We start from the raw sequence: 21,812 nt of genomic DNA, 5'->3' as shown, positions 1-21,812 counted from the left end.
TTTCGACGGCGGGCGACAGTAGGTGTACTAGAGGTATGGTCGAGAATGGTGATTTTCTGAGTGCGGATCCTAGGTTGGCAAGGGCGTCGGCTTGCGTGTTTAGGTCTCTTGGGACTTGTTTGATGGAGAAGGGTTTGAATTTGGAAGTTAACTCTTTTGCTTTCTCGAGATACAAGGTCATTTTTAGGTCTTTAGCTTCGTAGTCGCCGTTAATCTGGTTGACGATTAGTTGTGAGTCGCTGAAGATGTTGAGTCCGCTTGCCCCTAATTCCATAGCTAATGTCATTCCGGCGATTAGCGCCTCGTATTCTGCTTCGTTGTTAGTTGCCTTGAAATCGCAGCAGATTGCCTGTGCTATCATGTCCCCTTGTGGTGACTTTAGTACGACGCCTAAACCTGCACCACGAAAGTTAGATGAGCCGTCGACGAAGAGTGTCCATATTCCTTCTATGTTGTTGATGAGTTTGACTTCGTCGTCTGCTATCCTCTCTAAGTCGGGGCTGAAGTCTGCCACAAAATCTGCTAGGGCCTGTGATTTTACAGCCGTCCTTGGTTGATACTTGATGTCGAACCTTCCTAGTGCCATTGTCCACTTCTCCATTCGACCTGTCAGTTCTGGCCTACGCATCACGGACTTGATTGGATAGTTAGTCATCACCACTATTTGGTGAGTTTCAAAATAATGCCTTAGTTTTTTGGCTGCGGTAACGAGTGCTAAAACGAGTTTTTCGAGGGAAGAATACCTGGTCTCTGCTTCCAGTAGTGACTTACTGATGTAATAAATGGGTAGTTGTTGTGCTTCGTCTTCTCGAGCTAGGACCGCGTTCACTGCCGTCGAGCTAACGGCTAAATAGAGTTGTAAGACTTCTCCTTCTTTTGGCTTGGATAGGAGGGGCGGCGACATCATGTATTTTTTGAGGTTCTGCAGGGCTGCTTCGTGGTCGTCGGACCAGTTAAACCCCTTGTTTTTGCGCAGGACGTCGTAAAATAATCGACACTTGTCCGACGACCGTGATATAAAACGGTTCAGTGCCGCCACTCTCCCTGTCAAGCGTTGTACCTCTTTTATGTTCCGCGGGGATTGAATGTTGATGATCGCGCGCACTTGGTCGGGGTTGGCCTCGATTCCTCGTTGGGTGACGATGTAACCTAAGAATTTTCCTGCGGACACTCCGAAAGAACATTTAGTCGGGTTAAGTTTCATACCATACTTTTTTAGTATGTCGAAGGATTGTCGTAAGTGTTCCACGTGATCGTCAGCCTTCCTCGATTTCACCAGCATGTCGTCAATGTATACCTCCATTGTGTCTCCGAGTTGGTCTTTAAACATCTTGTTGACTAATCTTTGGTACGTCGCACCTGCATTTTTAAGACCAAAAGGCATGACTTTATAACAATAAATTCCTCTATCCGTTACAAAAGAAGTTTTTTCCTGGTCGTCTGGGTGCATAAGGATTTGGTTGTATCCTGAGTAGGCGTCCATGAATGTGAGTAGCTCGTGTCCGGCTGTGGCGTCGACCAGGGCGTCGATGTGCGGCAAAGGGAATGGGTCCTTGGGGCAAGCTTTGTTGATATCTGTGAAGTCGATGCAGACTCTCCATTTTCCGTTCTTTTTGCTGACGACGACGACGTTTGCTAACCAGTCTGGATATTTGACCTCTCTGATCTTCCCTGAATCTATCAGGTTTTGGACTTCTTCGTCTATGATTTTATTCCTTTCGGGTGCGAACTTACGTCGTTTCTGTTTTACCGGTCTGAAGCTGGGGTCGACATTGAGCTTGTGGGTAATCACGTCTGGGCTGATTCCTGTCATGTCCTCGTGCGACCAAGCGAAACAGTCCGAGTTTTCTCTTAGAAACGACACTATCTGACTTTTGATGTTGTCAGGCAGTGAGGCTCCGATCCTTATGACTTGGTCTGGCTTTGTCTGGTCTAGTACTATCTCGTCGATTTGTTGGTCGTCGGGGTCGTCCGACGTCGACCCTGGCTGTAATTGCTAGATGGGTGACTTGGATGGTTTCAGTGCTGTCTCGTAACATTTCTTCGCATCCCTTTGCTGCCCTTTGATTTCCATGACCCCCCACTTGGTTGGAAATTTGATTGATTGGTGATATGTTGATGGCACTGCCTTCATTTTGTGGATCCATGGTCGTCCTAGGATGACGTTGTACGCTGATGGACAATCGACGACGTTGAACTTGGTCATCATGTTGACGCCTTCTGCGTATGTAGGCAGCGATATCTCTCCTACCGTCCGTAGTGCTTCTCCACTGAACCCTACCAGAACTGTTGATCTCCTTACTATGTTTTTCTCTTCTAATCCCATTTCTTGTAGTGCTTCCAAGAACAGTACGTTGGCTGAGCTTCCGTTGTCGACCAGTATCCTTCTGATCAATGCGTTCCCTATTGGGAGCGATATTACCAACCCGTCGTGGTGCTCCCGCTGTGTATCTACAGAATCTGAATCGTCGAAAGTGATAGCCATTGCGGTCAGGGACCTGTGTAGTGCGACCTCGTCGTCGGTTTGTCCCTCTTCTACGGTCTCAGATTCTCCCCTGTTAATTTTTTTAGCTGCAGAAGAGGTTAGTCCACAAATATCTGAACCACCGGAAATAACATTTACCACTTTACTGAATGGTGGTGGGTCTGGTCGCTCGCTGCTTGTCGCTGGGCCGGGCAGGGTGGTTTGCTCTTTGGAAAATGTTTCTTTTCCCTTGTCGCTCAACAGTTCCTTTAGATGCCCCCGTTTCAGGAGGTATGCGACTTCCTTTCGGAGGGAGATGCACTCCTCGGTTGTGTGTCCGTTGTCGCGGTGGAAGTCGCACCATTTGCTCATGTCCTTCGTGGAGTCCGGTCTGTCTTTCTTCCGGGGCCATCTGACTGTTCCACCTACATTTTGAAGGGCGTTCACCACACCTCCAATGTCGACGTTGAAGCCGTAGTCGGAGATGTTAGGGTGTTCGACCCGCTCGTTCCTGTAAACATTGTTAGTATCATAATACTGATTGACACTTTGTACCTGGTTTTGCCGAACATATGGTTGGTGTCGCCAATTGTTGTTCCTTGGGGTGTACGATCTTCTGTCGCTGCTGCCCCCTATTGATCGTTGAGATGCTGTTCGGATAACCTCGTCGTCTTCGATTCGCATCTGGGCGGTGGCCCTTGATCGCACCTCTTCGAAAGTTGCACAGGGGTATTTGGTTATTTCCCGGTATAGCTCCGAATTGGGGATGAGGCCTCTCTTGAACGCCTCAATAGCAGTCCTGACATTACAATTTTTTATACCAATTTTTTCACAATTAAAACGGTTAAAATAATCGCGTACCGACTCGGTTGGCCCTTGAACCAACCGATAGAGATCACTGGTTTGTTTTTCTAACTGGCGACTGCTGGCGAATTGTTGATAGAAGGCGTTGATGAGGTCGGACAAACAGGAGATGGATCTGGGAGGGACGTTCGTGAGCCATTCCAAAGCTGCTCCATCAAGGGTGCCGCCGAATGATTTGCACATAACAGGTTCCACTAGGTCGTGCGGAATCCCGATCTGCCACATGCGCTGCTTGTAGAAGTTGACGTGCCTATAGGGGTCGGATGTCCCGTCGTACAGGGTGGTCCAGGTTGGGAGCCGGAGTGTGTGCGGAACCGTCACTCTAGCGATCGCTTCGCAGAACGGCGACGCGGCATACCCGTCGGTCGGCTCGGTCTCCACTGGTGTAGGTGCCCCGGGGAACCTGGTCATCAACTTCATCAGGCGGGAATAGTGCTTTGTCATGCGTGCATCCATCTTGTTCAGGCGTTGGGTCACCGGATCGGGAGCTTCTTTGTCTTCTTCCTCACGGGTTTCCTCCTCATCGTCGGTCACATCTTCAAAGTCATCGGGCATCTCGAACGTTAGCTTTTTTGGCTTCCCACCTTTGTAGCGGGACTGGTGCTTGTTGCTCTTTACAGATTCGAGCTCTTTCTGGAGGGTTTCATTGGATGCCCTCTCTTGGGCTAGCTCGGCTTGGGCTTTCTCGTAAGCCGCCTTCATCTCTGCGATCGTCATCTCTCCAGTAGTCATGGTGAAAGGGGTGCTCTTGTGTAAAACCTAGTTAATGTCCCCACAGACGGCGCCAAACTGTTTATGCCAAAATTCGTATGGGGGCGACTTTCGGCTAGGGTCGACACTAACTAAGCAAAGAATCAACGACACAAATAAAGAGACACGACACAGAGGAGTGTTGACGCGGAAAACCCAGGAATAAGGTAAAAAACCGCGGATAGCTATGAGGCTATCAATCCACTAAGTATTCTATATGATTGTTTATGCTTTTCTTTCTGAGAATCGATATCAAAAATCTCAAGTACAATAATGAATACTGAAACAGTTTATTGCTTAAGAGTTTTAGTGCTTGAGTGAACGTGCTTTGCTTGTCATTATCTTCGTCCTTTTATAGGATATTCTCAACGGTCTAATCGTTTGAGAAAATCCCACAAAGATAGGAGTATCTTTGTCACACGTTTCTTCAGTCTTCAACTGGTTCCGCGCTTCTCGCGTGTGTCTTGGACTCGTTCTTGCTAGCTTGACGGCTCTGCCTATCATGGGCTTTAGGTCAACTTATCTTCATCACCCGTTTCTCGAGGACGCGTCTCAGTTGCCTGTACTTTGTCGCCTGTCCTTCGTCGGTTATACCTCATCGTACGATGCTACGTCGGACGTATCTCCCTGGAGCTGTGTTTACCTGCGACACGACAGGACCTGGCTGACACGACATGATCAAACGTTAGAACGGTTATGTCGTTAGTCAAAAAAGTGGGATAACAATAAAGGTCGCAACATGCGACCTTTAAGCTATGTCACAATGATGACATGGCATGCTTATGTGTCAGATTTAAATTGGAAACTAAAATATATAACTTATATAATATATTATACATGTTTCAAAAAAAGGTTGGAAAATCTTAATATTTTAATTTGTTTCCTTATTTATATCGTCTACCTTATTTACATATTTTCATAGTAAAAATATTGAATTGATAGTAAAAGTATTCTGATGACACATAGCCTAAGTGGCGCCTATATATACCAATTAAACTGCGACACGTAAGATTGTGACAACTAAATGTTGTCGCAACTTGCGACCTTTATCATCACCCTAATAGGTATTGATTATGTAGGGAAGCAAATCCAATAGAGAAAGATTGAAAGACGATAAGAATATAAGATGATGAAGTGCATAAGGGACACAAAATCTTTAGTGAGATCACCAATCTTAATTAGTATGTCGATCACCAATCAGAAATTCTCTCTCGTCTAGTTTTTATAATTTTTTCTTCAATAAGAAATTGTGTTACGAAGGGAAATCCCGTCGTTAAAGGTCAATAATGGTTGATTAACGACGGGCTTTTTCGTCGTGAACCCGTCATAAAAGGGGGCCATCGTTAATGAAAAATCCCGTCATTAACCCGTCGTTGTTCCCGTCTTTGTTAGGTTGTTATATCCCCGCCGCAAAAGCCCTTTTACGACGAGATTTTCACCCCTCGTTATTAGGTTGTCATAAAAGATACAATTTTTTTTAGTGCTATAAGAGAAAGAAAATTCATTAATAATAAGTCATACGTCATCTATAAAGTTTGTCAACGTACGTAAATTACATAATTAGAGAAATAACGATTAATCTTAAGGGTATTCGAGTTAAGAAAAATAACGATTAATCTTAAGGGTATTCGAGTATAACTCCAACTCCGCCGTATCAAAGTTAACGTGAGCTGCTCGTCAAAAAAAAAAATAGTTAACGTGAGCTGTGTTATGCCAAGTATCATCACCTAGTTCATTTGTCTTCTTATAGGTCATACGAAGTACGTACTAAACAATGATGTCTTCTTATAGGTCATTTTTATTATGGGTATCTTTTAAGTTGTTTATGATTTTTGTGTGTACATGAATGTCTTTTGAGTTTTCTCTATTTTAATACACTACAAGAATTTGTACCTTTAATGACAACCTAATTACGACGGGTCAAAATCTCATCGCAAAAAGGCTTTTGCGACGGGGCTAACAACCAACCAAAGACGGGAACAACCGTCGCAAATGTCTTTTATGACGGATTAACTACGGGATTTCACATTAACGACGGCCCCCTTTTATGACGGGTTTGCGACATGAAATCCCGTCATTAATCAACGATTATTGGCCTTTAGTGACGGGATTTCCCGTCGTTAATGGTACAATTTCTTGTAGTGATACAAGTATTAATACTGAATTAACATTAAAATGAGTCAAACAAAAAAAAGAAACAAATGAAAAATAGGATGAAGATAATGAATAATGTGACACATGTCAGTGGTGTAACTATGGTTTGCCCCTCAAAAAAAAAAAATGTAACTATAGTTTGAGTTATTAAATACTACTATGTATAAACTAGGTCCGTATAGATAGGTATAGATATGTATAGATTTGTATGCAAGGGAGTGGCAAATCGATTAATGGTCCTGTGTAGTTTTATAAAAATGGGGTCCTCATTTAAAATATATATTGACGGTATATAAACAAAAAGACTTACTTGAATAATTCAAATATTCAAAGTTTATGGTAAAATATAATACAATAAACTCCATATTTCACCATCTAACGTAAAAAGTGTAGAAATTCTAGTTTGATTGCCTATTTTAATATGGAAATAAAAAATAAAAATAAAAACATTCAAATCCTTTTTTTTTTAAAAAAAATTACAAGTATTGTTATTTACCAAGAAACAATTATTTAAAATAAAAATATACGTAGTCCACCAAAGAAATTAACTGAAAACTTGGAAAAGGGAAAAAATGTTAAAGCATGATAGTTGTATGCCTGTATAGAGTAATAACAACTTCATTTGAAAAAATAAAACCTTCTAAGATTCGCTCTCGGATCTATTGTGCAGCATAAAATGCACTAAACCACCGAACCAAACGAGGAAGTCTTTGTCACAAGTGACTTGTGTCCATATTGGACACAAGTGACTTGTGTCCATATTGGACACAAGTGAGTACCAATACAGAATTTGGAGTACCAATACAGAATATGTTAGTACCAATACAAATTATGTGAATACCAATAATAACACATATGACTTATATTGGTGGTATTTCTAAGCAATTTTGCATTTTGGTACTGACATATTATGTGTTGGTACTCAAGATGATTGTATTTGGATCACTTGTGTCCACATGGACACAAGTCACTTGAGGTTTAGAAACCCTCCGAACCAAACATACTCATTACAAAAAATATCAACATAATCCCTCCGATGTCCGTGTTTGTATGAAGTGTACGTATATTTATTAATTTCGTTGGATGCATTATTTCATTTTCTTGGGATGTATAAAGGTTTGGCTCGTTAAGTCGGTAAGTCCTAAACAACTTTGTAAACAAAGTTGTGGTGACAATTAAGGGTTGATAAGCAAAGGTCTTACCATTCATGTCGCTTAGTCACTTGTTTTAATTTGTTGTGTAAGGTGTAAGGGGTCTTAATAGTCTATTAGTTTACTCCATTTTAGTTGAAGTTTTCATATGTAACTTTTGTTTTTATTAATGCAAATTAAGTCTATTTAGAAAAATAAAATGTACAAGACAGGATGACTATTATTAAAAGAGTACTAACATATATAAATATTATATTCTTGTATCTTACTTTTGTCATAGCAACGCCAATTTATAAGTGTTGGCAACTTGACATCACTATTACATTTACATCAAATGCAAACCAAATTTGATTACACTAAACAATAATGCAAGATCACAATGATTTTTTGTGACTTGTAAGAAGATTTCCATTCCTCACAAACACTCAAAGAGGAGATTTAATTTCATCTCTTCCGAAAAACAAAACGACGGAAAACAAAAAAATGTATGAGCCTCTTCCTTCTTGGCTTCTCACACAAGATGAGAGACACTTTCCCATGTACATTTTTTCTTATAATTAAAAAAAAAAAAAAAAAAAAAAAATAGTATTGGGGATTTCTATACAAAAAGTAATTAGCAGGCCATAATCAGCTAAAGTGGGCTTGGATTAGCATTAAAATAAGCAAGGGCCCCAACAAATGGAGCATTAATATAGGTAGTGGGCTCGGACTTTCTAAAATCAGCCCGATTATCGTCGTACAAGTCATCCTCCCCGGGTCCGCCCACAACAGCTCCGATGTGAACATTTGGGTTGGGCTGGCTAGAGTTAAAATAAGTGGACCCTTGTTTGCATGCAATCGGCTGAGGGTGGTCTTTAATGGATGGTAAGGATGAACCTCTATGGTGTATTTTTTGAGGGTACTTAAGGCTGTATCCTACCATGTAGGACATCCCCATGGGGTTCTCACCCAATATGTAGTTAACCTGCCTTTGAGCTATCCGCCGGAGCGTGGCGGCCCCGACACTAACGGCACCGCAATTCACAGTTTGTGACGTTCTATCGAGGTACTTAGCGTAAACTAGTAGTAGGAAAGAAATGGTGGTGGCGTGTTGGAGATTGCTGCCCCCTGGCCGGTAGATTAGGCCACCGGGGGTGTAATCTATGTGGAATGAAGAGGTTTCGGGGATTAATGTGCACATGAAACTATCTGCTGAGGATTTGTAGAGTTGAAGAGAGTATGTACTTCCTTCTAACACTTCCTGCAACATTTAAATAAAAATTGTGTTCATTACTAGAACAAAATTGACCGAATACATACTCCCTACTTTGTTTATTACTTTCTAGAAAGATTTAAACATACACAACTTTATTTATTGTCATTTCAGCTAGTTTTCTATCAGGCCGTATGACAAGTTCAAGTAAATTCAATTGCTTTTGATCAGTCACTCCAAAAAAGTTTAACACGTAGAGACATCACTCTAAGGGTGTTACGCATTATGCAACCTAGTAATAAATGTACAAGAAGGGAAGAGAGAGACTGTACAAAACATGTTCCCTAAGACCCTAAGAATAGGCTTTCTAATTTTAGTTATGGGTGTAGACCCCAACTAAAAGCAAATTAAGATACATTATGTGATGTATAATTGCATTTTGCATGGCCCAACATTTAGAGGATTGGACTTCTCTCCTACATCAATATACAATTATATTTGCATGTAAAAAAAATAACACATGAGGATAAAGACACCGCTCTGAGTAAATCAAGTTCCGCCAATGTAAAAATATATTGGTGAATAAAACCGAATCCCAAAACAATATAAATGTCTCATAATTTGACATGATTTCAAGTTTAAGAACACATTATTTGGAAATATAATTTGAAGGCAAGGGGTTAGAAAAAGTGACCAACCTTGGAGACTAGCACATTAAGACCAGCATGTTTATTGTCCCACCCAAATTCATTGATGTTATCATCAGCCCCAAGAGTGTGGGCATTACTTTCTACGTAATTAAGGTATGTGTCATCTTCTGTAGCTCTTCTCAGCCATGCTGCTCCCCAAAGTAGCTCATCCTGCACAAAACAAATTTAACCAGAATTAGTAATTGTTCAATTTAATAGAGCAATAAGACAGTTTCTGATAACTGTAAAAAAAATCAGATGAATAGAACACTCCTACAGTTACCCACCAAGTAATATATTAGTAAATGGGGTTATTATGAAAGTTACTTGCCTGATATCCATCAAAGTCACAATAAAAGGGGCAGGCACCACCTCTAACATCTAAATTGTCACTATAAGCTCCTCTATAGTTATCTGCAAACTGGAATGCAGAAACAGCATTTCGTAACAAGGTTTCCGAGTACCCACGATCAGCTGACCGGAAAGCCATTGAAGCGGCAGCCAGGGCGGCTGCAGTCTCACCAGCAACATCGGAAGCCGGATTTGGTGCATCAACTACATAGACTGTCCTTTTAGTGTCCATATCCTCTGGTCTTTCCCAACAATTATGGTCACTAATTGGATCACCTACCTGCATGTAACACAAAGTACATAACGTCACATTGTTACTTTTTAAGTTCGGAACAAGAATGTCGGTATCATAAATATAAAGTTAAAAACAAATTCAGAATTCATTGTAAAATACATATATGAATGCTTTTTCTAGCTAAAGCAATACTCCCTCCGTTCCGTTGTACTTGCTCCATTTAACCATTTTATGTGAGATATTTTGGGGTCAAAATGAAGCAACTAAAATGAGAATGGAGGAGTATTTGTTACAACGCCGAAATTTTATTTGGTAATACAATATTGAAGGGTGATGATAAAGGTCGCAAGTTGTGACAATATTTAGTTGTCGCAATCTTACGTGTCGGAGTTTAATTGGTACATATAGGCGCCACGTAGACTATGCGTCATCATAATATTTTTACTATCAATGCAATATTTTTACTATGAAAATATGTAAATAAAATAGTCTATCTAAAAAAGGAAACAAATTAGAATATTAAGATTTTCATGTTTTTTTTGTAACATTTATAATAGGTTAAGTTAAATATTTAAGTTTCCAATTTAAATCATGATATATAAGCATGCCATGTCATCATTGTGACACGGCTTAAAGGTCGCATGTTACGACCTTTATCATTTTCGTACAATATTACTCCATGTCACAATATGGTGGCGAATCCAAAAACTATAAGGAGTGGAGTCACTACTTAAAAATTAATGAAAATTAACCGAAATTAATTATAAAAAAAATAAATTAAAAAGGGTGTGACCCACTTAAAACCCTCCCTCCGCCACTGGCACAGTAGCATGTGCATAATTGAAACATTGTTAAGATTAGTCGTACAATTAGAAGGACATGAAATAGTATACAGTATACTAATTAAAATCTGTCACTAACAAATTAAAATTCAAACATGATTAACTTATTTATGAAAAATTATAAGGCCCCAACAAAATATGGGGTGACCCTTGTGAAGTTGTGGTTGTAGGAATGGGCCGAATGGCTTATCAATGCTTTGGCAAATGGAACAAAAGAAAAATAAAAATGCAAGACTATGTCCCATATTGCATTGAGGAAGCCGGTGATAGATTCATGCATCTAATTAAAACCAAACTAATTAACCACAATATATAATGAAACATCTTACGGCCGATTTGATGGACAGTAATAAATGACTGAAATATTAACAAATTTACGTGTAATGTCGTAAAGAATGTGTCGTGTCATTGTGTCAATATCCATAATATATTGATCGAAGCTACTCCGTAAAATTATGCGTTTCCGGCCAAACTCATTTGTCTACACGAGACATTCCTACAATTAGTATATGTCCATCTCAACTTCTGTGCACTTTGTCTTTTGGAGTTTGGACCACTGTAAATTCTTATTACCAAATACCAATACATGACTTTCTAGTAATAAGAAAATCAACCACATACTCGTAATAGAGTTATCTGAATGAGTTATAACGACATTGTAAATTACATTTGAGAATGTGGGATTAAAATCTGTGACTTATCGAGTACAAACATAGACAGTAAGACACTAAATTAAGATCTCCATGGTACTCCATAATATGCAATTTTATTGTATGATTATGTCTCTCTTTTTTTGATAGAAATATGATTCTAGCTTTGGATTCCTTTTCAACCAGGCGAAATTTTGTTGTCCTGTTCTTACCAATTGACTCATTGCATTGATTATATTGGTTACAAACACAGGTGAGTTTTTTATCTTAGCAAATTAAAGGGAGTTGAAAATTTTAAATGTATGACCCACCAATTCAACCATTTTGGTTAATAACCCTTAGAAATGGTTTGTTAGGATAATCTCACTTATTAATGATTCCTAAGTGCAAACCTACAAAATTCCAAATCAAAATTACAAAATCTCCATGGAAATTGATTGTTGCATACTTTTATGTGAGTAGAGTACCTAGAATAGTATACGTTCGCACAGTTGATGTGCCAAAATCCATAACAATAATCGAATATTAACCCATAATTTTGGCTAAGATGGAGTACAAAAAGTTTAAGATGTACACAGTCTTACCCTTTTAATCGCGGGAACTATTAGAGTCTTAGGGGAAATGATGTTTCCAAAAATGGCCATGCATACTAACCAATAAAAAATCAAAAAAGATAAAAATAAAAAGAATTACCTGAACATAAATCCTATTGGGCTTAGAAACGGTTTTGAGGAGATAATCAGTGGCCCATTTAATAGCAACCAAACAACTCCTCAACTCAGTAGGAGGCATCAAGTCCCCAAACTCCACCACACTCCATGCCAACATTGTAGTGGTGAAAGCCATGGGGAAGTTAAACTTTACATTATCCCCGGCATCATAGTACCCGCCCGTAAGGTCCAAACCGTGGTCGGAACCGTCCCCTAGACCCGAATGAGCTCGCCAACCAACCCGTTGATCTTGAGGCAAGTAGCCCGATCTTTGGCCCTCAAAGAAAAGAATGGACTTTATTAGTGCTTCATTGTAATCATGGTAACACAACACAAGATGTGGCATTTTAGCAAGGGCTAGTGCTATAAGTGTGACTAAGAAATGAGAAAATGAGGGTTTCATTTTTTTCATTATTTCTTAGTTTAGTTTTAGTGGTTAAGTTAGTTTTTTTTTTTTTGTTGGTTGGGAGTTAGTTTTGAGAGGAGGAAAGGGTGGGTTTTTATTGCCAAATTAAGGAAGGAGGGGTGGTTGCGTGTCACTTTTTGATTGGATATGGGTTTACTCTTTTGTTAATCACGAGAGTGGGAGAAGTGGAGGTAGGGAAGGTGTTGTAATAACCGACAATAAGATGGGTAAATTTATTTTGGAAGATCGATCACATGCATACTATACCAAAGATATGAGTCACAAAAACTTTGATAAATATATTAAGGCTATAGTTTTAAGTTTTTATATGTGTAGGTCCAATTAATATTAACCAAAAAGTTGGAGGAGGTTAGAAGTGTGATTGTCTCTTTTCTCTTTATTATTATTATTATTATTCCCCCCTCTTGTATTTTATTATTCACCTTATTTATGATTTTATACTCATTGTACATTGTTTACATTAGACTAGTACAAAGTGTTAAACAGCTGAAAATGAAAGGAAGTTGTATAGAATCCGTTTTATCATATGAATTATAAGATGCTAAAACATTTAAGTGAAATGAATTGTACGTATTTAACGGTAAGGTATTATTATTTTTGTTTGTGCGGATAAAACACCAAAAAAATGCTTTAGTGATAGACCGGATAGTATACTAGATGTCTCACTTTCTTTCCATCTTGAAAAACAAGTAGTCCATACTCCAATTAGACAAAACAATTGACCATACATACATCCAATTAATTCCAAACAATTAATCAAGCCCAACTTCAATTTTCTTTGTAATTTAATAAGACAATAACAAGGTGATGAAATTTGATGTGCCTTTCACGCTTTCAGAAAAATACATCATGGGCACTTCAAATTGGAATATTATTGTATACATGTATAACTCAATTAATCAAATAAAGTAATACTTCAAAAAATCAAATATCCAAAGTAGTTTGGATTGGTTAATGGATTCTCAAGTAATGTATTAGTGGGCCATAAGAAAACAGATTTTCCTATTTATTCTATTATATTGTTTGTTTTTTATTTTTCTGTATTCTATGGTTTGTTTTTTGTTTTTTTAGGAGAGTCATGAAAGGTAATAATGTAGACGAGATTCGATATCAAGTCTTAAAGATACAGAAATAGTGGTAAATAAGAAAACTTAAAACACACAAAAAATAGCTAACGATCTGGCTCAAGGGGAAAGGAAGCGAAGCAGATCCCTCCATTAATAGCCCTTTGAGCCAATGTACGTATGAGCTAGGCTTACTTGATCATAGTCCATCTCTAATACTTTAACAAACTAAGTTGGTTGACATCCATAGTTAAAATTAAATACTTGTACGTTGTCTCGTCTACGTTCGGAATAGGTATTACTATTTGAAAAGTGGTTAGTTATTCGATCTTGTTATTTTTGTTGAGATTTTAGGTTTTGTTATTTGCAGCCAGGTCGAAGGTGAAAGATGCGAAATAATGATACGGAGTAGTTCTTGTGAATGAATAGCGGCTGCACGTGAACCCCCAATTTACATCAGACCTTTGTATTTGCTTCACCCTTGGAGAATAGATTCCTTAAGTTGTGACTTGTGAGCTAGCACTAGCGACCAAAATACAGAAAAACGACTAATTATTAATTATTTTATTTTGGTGATAAGAAAAACGACTAAATTACGTTTAGAGTTAAAACAAACTTCCTATTTTAACATTAAGTGGCAATAAAGTAGTGCGTGTACAGTAGAACTTCTTAAAACAGTGTAAATTTTGGAGGTTGTTTGATTGACAAAAGGAACTTATATGAAAGTTTTACTTCCACACGAAATTACTTGAATTGATTACATTTTAGTGGGCATTTTAGTGGACATAACTTGCCACTTTCTTCTGTAAAACGAAAGGCACAATTAGTATAATGTTTTGGGCTTGTCAAAGTTAGAGCTTAGATGTAGATCAAAGGTCTACAGTCCCTTCCCTATCCGGCCGACATACATAAAACAACCCTCATCCCAGGCCAACATTGGAGACATCTAGCTAATACAACATTATCAGAGTCCAACCAAACAATCCAAACTTAACCCAATTTCACAACACAAACTAATAAACATTATGTTAACATATCTAAGCAACTTTACAAAAGTACTAATTGGTGACATATTCTCCTCAACTAACTGTAGAATGTGACAATCAGGTGTTTGTCAGTATTTCAGTGATCTGAAGAATCAATCAACTGACAAAACTTCTTCATTTACAGTATTACTTTTTGCTTTTTTTTGGGTATTCAATTTTGCATCTTATTTTTATGTTCTTTCACTCATCAGTTAATAATTACTCCACCTCCACCTGATTAATTAAAACAGAATGAAGCAGCAGAATTGTACCAGCAGCAAATCTTCAGTAAGCAAAATGACTCTTTATTGCCTTTTAAGGATTGTTATGTCTGTTAAGGATTTTTTTATGACAAACCTTTGCGGGTGTTTCAAGTAAAAGAATGTCTAGTGGAAGAGTGAACTAGTTAGTATTCAGACCCTAATAACCTTCTTTTGCTTTCGATTTTCCTTTTCAAGTTTTTGCTGTGTTTTACTGAAACATGAATAGATGGAGCGAAATATTGTTGTACAATTACTCAGTGTTTTGTCATCAGCACTCACATCGATTGCCTTTTTTTCTCGTTTTCATCGTCGATGCTTTATTTTTATTTTATTTTTTTTCTCGTTTTCACTGTCGACAAGTTAGGCAACTAACAGGAGGCAAATGTTAAACTCGTTTTTGCAAATGATTTTTGAGACTTGGAAACGCTAAACTATTTTTTTTGCAAATCAGCTACAATGACACTGCGGAAACCACAAACTGCTTCCTATGAGATTCAAAGTTCAAACAGACTTACAGATCCAGGCATGTGTAAGTTGTTCCAACTTGCAAGCAGGCATATCAAAACGCAGCTGCTGATGTGCTTATCTTCGAAAATTTGTTTTTACACCCGGGCGTGATCTTCAAGCAAAGGCCCGGCCAGTAGGGCAGAGCTCAAGCTTAAATCTGTAAAGAGGTTTACCACTAAAAAGAAACCTTAACAGAAATCACATATTCACATCTGAGATCAAAGCAGCCAGATAGTTGTTTTAATCTTGATATCCTGAAGGTCTGTAGGATAAATGAAGTGAAAAGAAAATTCCAAATTCTTCAAATTTAAACTTCAAGCACTACAAAAAAGTTCCATTAACTAGTACAGCACTCAAAGATCAATTTGAAACTTAAAACTTCAACTGAATCTAATAAACTCCAGTTCAAGAACCTGAGTCTGCATGGCAAAAACATATGCCGATGCACACCTAAATCTCACTGATAGCCATTACACAATAAACCTCGTTAATCAGTAGTTCAGTACCTCCTGGGGTAGCGGTCCAAGTACCTCCCTGAAGGACATTCATATGCCAGATGACCACGCCCTCCACACATATTGCAGATCACAGGTGTAACACAGTCCCGGCTCATGTGACCCACCAGCTGGCAGTTCCTGCACACAACATCCCGGTAAGCCCCACCACCACCACCACCACCACCACCACCCCTACCCCCACCTCTAACCACATTTCCTCTCCCTGCAAGGTCATCCGCCTTAGGGCAACCTCTTGCAACATGTCCTGACAAGTTGCACAGGTTGCAGACAGGTTCATTAGTACAGTCTCGAGCAAGGTGACCTGTCCTCCTACAGTTGTTGCAGGCCTTCTCGTTGGTACAATCCGGAGCAAGGTGACCTTGTTTGTAACAGTTGTTGCACAACCTCATATCACCAGGTGGCGGTGGTGGGATATGACAGTCCCTGGCCTGGTGGCCACCCTTTCCACATCTGTGGCAAATGCCCTCATTAGGGCAGCTGCTGGCTGTATGGCCAGGCTCTCGACAGTTCCAACAAAGAGACTTCGTGGTACATTCCAGGGCGATATGCCTGGTAGAAAATAACCAAACAAAATATGCTAAACCACTTTGAAATGCATAAATCTCAACGGGAACTCGACTAGCTTATTGCTCAATAATAAAAAGGCCAAATTCGAATAGATGTTAAGGTATCCATTGTCCATATCAATAAGGAAAATTTGGTAATATTAATCCAACCTTTGACCGATTTTCTTTTATTAATCCCACCTACGACATAATTTTTAATAATCCCACCTTTACTACCCAACGACCATTATTGGGCTTAAATGACCGGTAAACGGTGAAAAAGTCAACGAGATGATGATGATGAATATATATATTGGGGGAGAAAAGGGAGAAGATTACTTCCACGTGGGGAATATTACCGCCTACAATACGTTTATGACCTGTTCGGCCCAATAAAAGTCATTGGGTAGTAAAGGTGGGATTATTAAAAAATATGTCATAGGTGGGATTAATAAAAGAAAATCGACCAAAGGTTGGATTAATATTACCAAATTTTCCTATCAATAATACCCCTACTTAATATTTAATTAAAATGTTAAAACACATTCGCAGAGTGTGGCAACATTAGTTACATATAAATCTGATTTTCGAAATATACGCACACATCACGTGCACCAAACACTAGTAGCCTAGTAAGGTAGCTCTTAAAAAGTTCAAGGCAGCAAATTTGGCAAAGAGATTTTCATATGCTACAGAGCTCCACAACCCCCCACAGACTCACATACACAAAAAGATAAAATGAAAAACAAGAGTGAACACAAATGAAATTATGTCAAAGAATAAATAAGGAAACAAAAAAACAAATTTAGTGGAGAGTAATCCAAAGGAGATGGAAAAAGATACAAACACTAATGAGGCAGCTAGTCCAAAGCATACTTACCCAGGAAGACCACAATTATGACAGATGCCTACATTAGGACATTCTCTAGCAAAGTGTCCAGGGCGCTTGCAATTCTTGCATAGATTGTCCTGACTGAAAGCAACATACACAATTAATGGAAGTCATAGTTCTCAGGAAAAAGGGGGGAAAAAAGGAAAAGAGCGTAAATATTTGGCAATCAACTTCCTGTATCTATAGAACGCACTATACATTGATTGTAAAGACTGCAAAAACAGCAAATGGAATCCCTTAAGACAATTGTGTTTTCTTTTCTTATTTGTGAAACTATAAGACAATTGTCTAATAAACAGCATATTCCTATATGATGATAGGGATGAGAACATTAAAGGATTTTATAAGCATAACATGCAGTCGCCTACATACCTACAAACAATCCATGCTTGAATATTATTCCATATATAACCAGAAGGACAAAAAAAAGGAAGGAAAAAAAATCCTCATATAGACCAAATCCGACACATTGCATATAAACTATTACCCATGCTTCTTAAGATCTCTCAGAAGATGAAAAGAATCTAGTCAACCCAACATCAAACCATCTGTTTTCTCCAAACCTTTACTTCATCCTATCTATTCATCCTTCCTTCCTTTCCCTCTGATTCTTGGTCTTAGCATGAAGTTATCATAAACCTTCTTAAACTTTCTGTATTTATTCTTTCATGGTGGTGCCACTGTCACTGTTTGTGTTCTTTATTGAAGTCCACTTTGACCTCTTAATGAAACGGTGAAACGGTTAAATCACTTAGTTATTTATAAACCCTATGATAATTTTCTTCAAAATATTTTCAACACCCAAATAAGCAAACAGTTCATGTAGCTAGGAGGGCGAATACTTGGTCGACTGCAAGTAAATAGCCAGTTAAAGTGTCTCTTGAATCATAACATATATATATGGATGGAAGAATACTTCAGAATGGAGAGGTTCACAGACTTCACACTGTATTTAAGAAAAAAATAGAACTCTCTAATATACTCCAAACTTAGGTAAAACCATAGATCTTAAAGTCGACTGAGAACAGAAAGGGTTCACATCCGCATAGAGGCATTGAAGCTAAAGAGAATTGTGCCAAGAAAATAATTCTCCTTTGTCTGTTGATTTCCGTTTGAGATCATTTAGCATAAAGGGTCGCCATCAAAATTGATTTGTTACTATAGAAATCTTGACTTCCCTAGACCTTACTTTCACAGGATTCGCACTAGGTGGTTGTTAAGCATATTATCAAACTAAGACTTTGTGACAAACTAATAGACATATAAAAGGAGAAGGTTAAGACTTCATTGAGTGCAAACAATCATATCAGAAACCACCACCGCCCGCCCAAAAAATATTAAGAAAACACACGTAAATGAGATTATCATAATTTTCCTAGAAAAAGGTTGATCCTTGACTTGAACCAAAGGATGGCCTTAGAATGGGATCATGTTTTAAATATCTTCTCCAAACAACGAACACGAAGCTACCAATTGAAGGGTACTTTAATCATGGTGGCAATAATTAAGCAAATCAAACTAGAGTTTTCAACACATTGCTGGATTTTTCTTACTAATCCAAATTTCCAAACACATGCTAAGGTTTTCTGAACATATAAGTATACGGGCACACGGCAACCATAGATCCCGTAATTGAAGGGTTAAGGAGGCCCACTGCTCACATGTGAGCAACCTCACCTCACCTCATACTGATTTCAAAGAAACTGCTATTAAGAGACATAAGTGACCAGCTAGATTATCAATACATAATTTTAGGATCTCTGGAAGCTACCCGAAATATTTACATTAATTTCTCTATAAGTAATTATATAAAACCAAGAATTTCATTCATAGGCTGCAAATATATTTGTTGAGAGGAGGAAAAACAACTTTAAGTCTTAAACAAAAGTCAGCGGTCTCAGCACTAGGTAAATGAACAACCCAACAAGAAAAAACAAAAAACCTGAAACCCCGACGTTGGTCTCTCCCATAAGGTGCACTACGAAATGACGGGCGTTCACCACGGATCTTTCGATCCACAGGACTCCTGCTTCTACTTCTGCTTCTACTTTTGCTCCTGCTCATTCTTCTGCTGTCTGAGCTCATTCTCACAACCTCCTTCTGAACGCCAACTACTCCACCTCCGGTGTATAAAAACGTCAAAACAAAACCACCCCCACGAGCTGCAACTTACTCCCTGTCCATATCATACAGCACACCCAATTCCACATCTATAAGATGCAATCAAACTCCTCTACTTACTCCATTACAAAAATAGCACCAAATTCAATGATATTCGATGTGTATTTAACACGAAACAAGCCTTCTACCAACTTTGTATCACATTATTTATCATCCAAGCAATTCTTCCACCACCAGTTTTTAACCGTAAGTCCACATTCTTTAATAAGATTTTATCAACTACGAAGACAGGCTAGTACTTTGAAAAAGAAAAATCAACAAAACCAAACACAACCATACAAGCAGGAACCCAGCAAATTTCGAGGCTTTCTGCTCCAAATCCTACAAATTATTATTTTTGTCTAATGTGGTGATTTGATTATGCAAAGCTTCAATTAGGTTCTACCTTCATGCACAAGCATCATGATTGAACATAGAACATAACATCGCAAGTAGGAAGACTTTGGATTATATAACATTAAGCCCACATTACAATGCAAACACAACTTCTTTTCTGAAGACTCTCAACTCTAGTAACAATAAAGCTATACAGATAATTATTCACCGTCTCTAAAATCATATTTGGGACAAGGAACAATTGAGCTTTAAAGACAAATACTCGTATAATATAACAACTAAAAGTCTAACTCGGCGGAAATTTCAGCACATTATTACAGCTCAAAGTAACACCACTCAGGCTAACCAAGTAATGCTGTAGGGTATATGAAACACTTCAGCTCATTGAAGACCAATTATGATCAATTGAAACACCAGAATATCAACCCTTCATCCCATGAAGTCTGAAAGAAGAACTACTTTGGATGGAGAGTAATCCCAAACAACCCCCTTGAAACCCGAACAAATAGTCTATAAAATGCCTTTATCAACTTCACTGCTAAGACTTTGTTTTGTTGTGGTTTTCGAGTACATGATGAGTCTTTCTGTGGCTCCAATCTTTAAGCAACAACCTTTTCTTTTAATGATAGATTCATGGTCACTCAATTATTTTCGTTTCACAAGCTCTGAAATAACATGTTACTCGAAATCATTCCACAAAATCCAATTTGACAATTCAAATTATCGAATTCAACAAAAGACAAAGAAATTGGAAGTAATCTAACAGACATTAACCCCTGCTAAATTAGCTTTGCAATGCAAAACAAACAAGTCATCAGCCAGGTGAATCACAATTTTGACAATATTTTCAACGATCGTCATTCATTACCCTGCATGTTGCTTTATCATCAAACCAATCAATTGAACATTGAATTAGGCAATTGAACATCAAATTACGAATAGAACAAACAAGGATTCGATAATATTTTGGCTTAAGTTTGATTTTATGCAAGCAAGTACAAAATCTAACACAAATTCAACGAAGTAGAAAAGTAAATTCAACCTCAGGGTTACAATTAGAGAATAATAGTAGCATTGATATGAATCCAGAGATCGAGATGGATTAAAATTAAGAACAAGGGGCTGAGGAGAGGGAATACCTGAATTCAGAAACTTGAGTCACCTACGTTTCAACTGGAGCGTTGTCCTCCCTGTCTGGATGTTTCTCTCTGAGTCTCTGGTATAGGGTTTACAGTTTACTCGGTTTAGTATAGGCAAGAGGATGTAACGAACTCTGTGTGCCGGCACATATTCGAGTCTCACCATCTGCTCGTACTTTTGGAGTCGGTTTCCTTGACCATCTCCTACTCCCAACGTAGCTGGTTGGCTGATTTTAAGAGATGATGGTTTAAGTTCTATTTTGTTCACTTATTTCAGGTTTAATAAAATAGGATAATAAGATAATAAGGGCTAATAAGTTTAAAAATAAGATAATAAGGGCTAATAAGTTCAGAAATAAGATAACATTCCATATAATATGAGACAGGGGTTAATAAAGAGCTAAGGAAATAAGATACTTTCTCTGAATTTAAATGTTTTTTCCATTTAGAATTTTGACACTATTCATAATGGAATAGGATCTTATGAATTACGTTTAATATATAAGAAAAAACATATTCATGTGGGGTCTTGTTTGATTCGTCTCAATGATTATTTTAACAATATAACAATTTTATAATTTTTAATAACACGTAACTAGATATATTAACGATGTAAAATGTGCATTGGCATGTTTGCCAAAGGAAAATGGAAAAAACATTTAGATTCGAAGGGAGTAATAAGGGTTAATAAGTTTAGATATAAGATAATACTCCATATAATATGAGAAGGGGTTAATAAGGAGGTAAGGAAATATAAGTGGTCTAAGTTAATAAAATTTTCACTGTGTGAGGTCTAAGTTATCAAAAAAATTACCCTTTGGGTCTAAATTTTATTTTTTCACCCTTTGGAATTTGTCTTTATT

At 38.0% G+C, this 21,812-nt stretch overlaps 3 protein-coding genes across 3 annotated transcripts; all 3 read right to left on the bottom strand.

The window, feature by feature from the left end:
* Positions 1-1,996: 1,996 nt before the first annotated feature.
* Positions 1,997-4,060, bottom strand: LOC110792008 (uncharacterized). Its single transcript, XM_056842389.1, has 2 exons — positions 3,351-4,060; positions 1,997-3,263 (listed from the first exon to the last, which is right to left on the bottom strand). The coding sequence occupies exons 1-2, from the start codon at positions 4,058-4,060 to the stop codon at positions 1,997-1,999; spliced, it is 1,977 nt and encodes a 658-aa protein (XP_056698367.1).
* Positions 4,061-7,606: 3,546 nt separating this feature from the next.
* LOC110792012 (endoglucanase 24) lies at positions 7,607-12,548 on the bottom strand. The gene is made up of 4 exons (XM_021996801.2): positions 12,036-12,548; positions 9,596-9,895; positions 9,274-9,435; positions 7,607-8,623 (listed from the first exon to the last, which is right to left on the bottom strand). Exons 1-4 carry the CDS (start codon positions 12,462-12,464, stop codon positions 8,015-8,017), a joined length of 1,500 nt encoding a protein of 499 aa, XP_021852493.1. The 5' UTR covers positions 12,465-12,548; the 3' UTR covers positions 7,607-8,014.
* Positions 12,549-15,590: 3,042 nt separating this feature from the next.
* LOC110792013 (zinc finger protein GIS2) lies at positions 15,591-21,179 on the bottom strand. Its single transcript, XM_021996803.2, has 4 exons — positions 20,950-21,179; positions 19,236-19,469; positions 17,282-17,374; positions 15,591-16,405 (listed from the first exon to the last, which is right to left on the bottom strand). The coding sequence occupies exons 2-4, from the start codon at positions 19,376-19,378 to the stop codon at positions 15,838-15,840; spliced, it is 804 nt and encodes a 267-aa protein (XP_021852495.1). The 5' UTR covers positions 19,379-19,469; positions 20,950-21,179; the 3' UTR covers positions 15,591-15,837.
* Positions 21,180-21,812: the final 633 nt, after the last annotated feature.

This window comes from Spinacia oleracea, chromosome 4 (assembly GCF_020520425.1).
Source record: "Spinacia oleracea cultivar Varoflay chromosome 4, BTI_SOV_V1, whole genome shotgun sequence".
NCBI classification, from domain to species: domain Eukaryota; kingdom Viridiplantae; phylum Streptophyta; class Magnoliopsida; order Caryophyllales; family Amaranthaceae; genus Spinacia; species Spinacia oleracea.
Note: the sequence above shows the minus strand (reverse complement) of the source record. Positions and strands in the feature narration are given on the sequence as shown.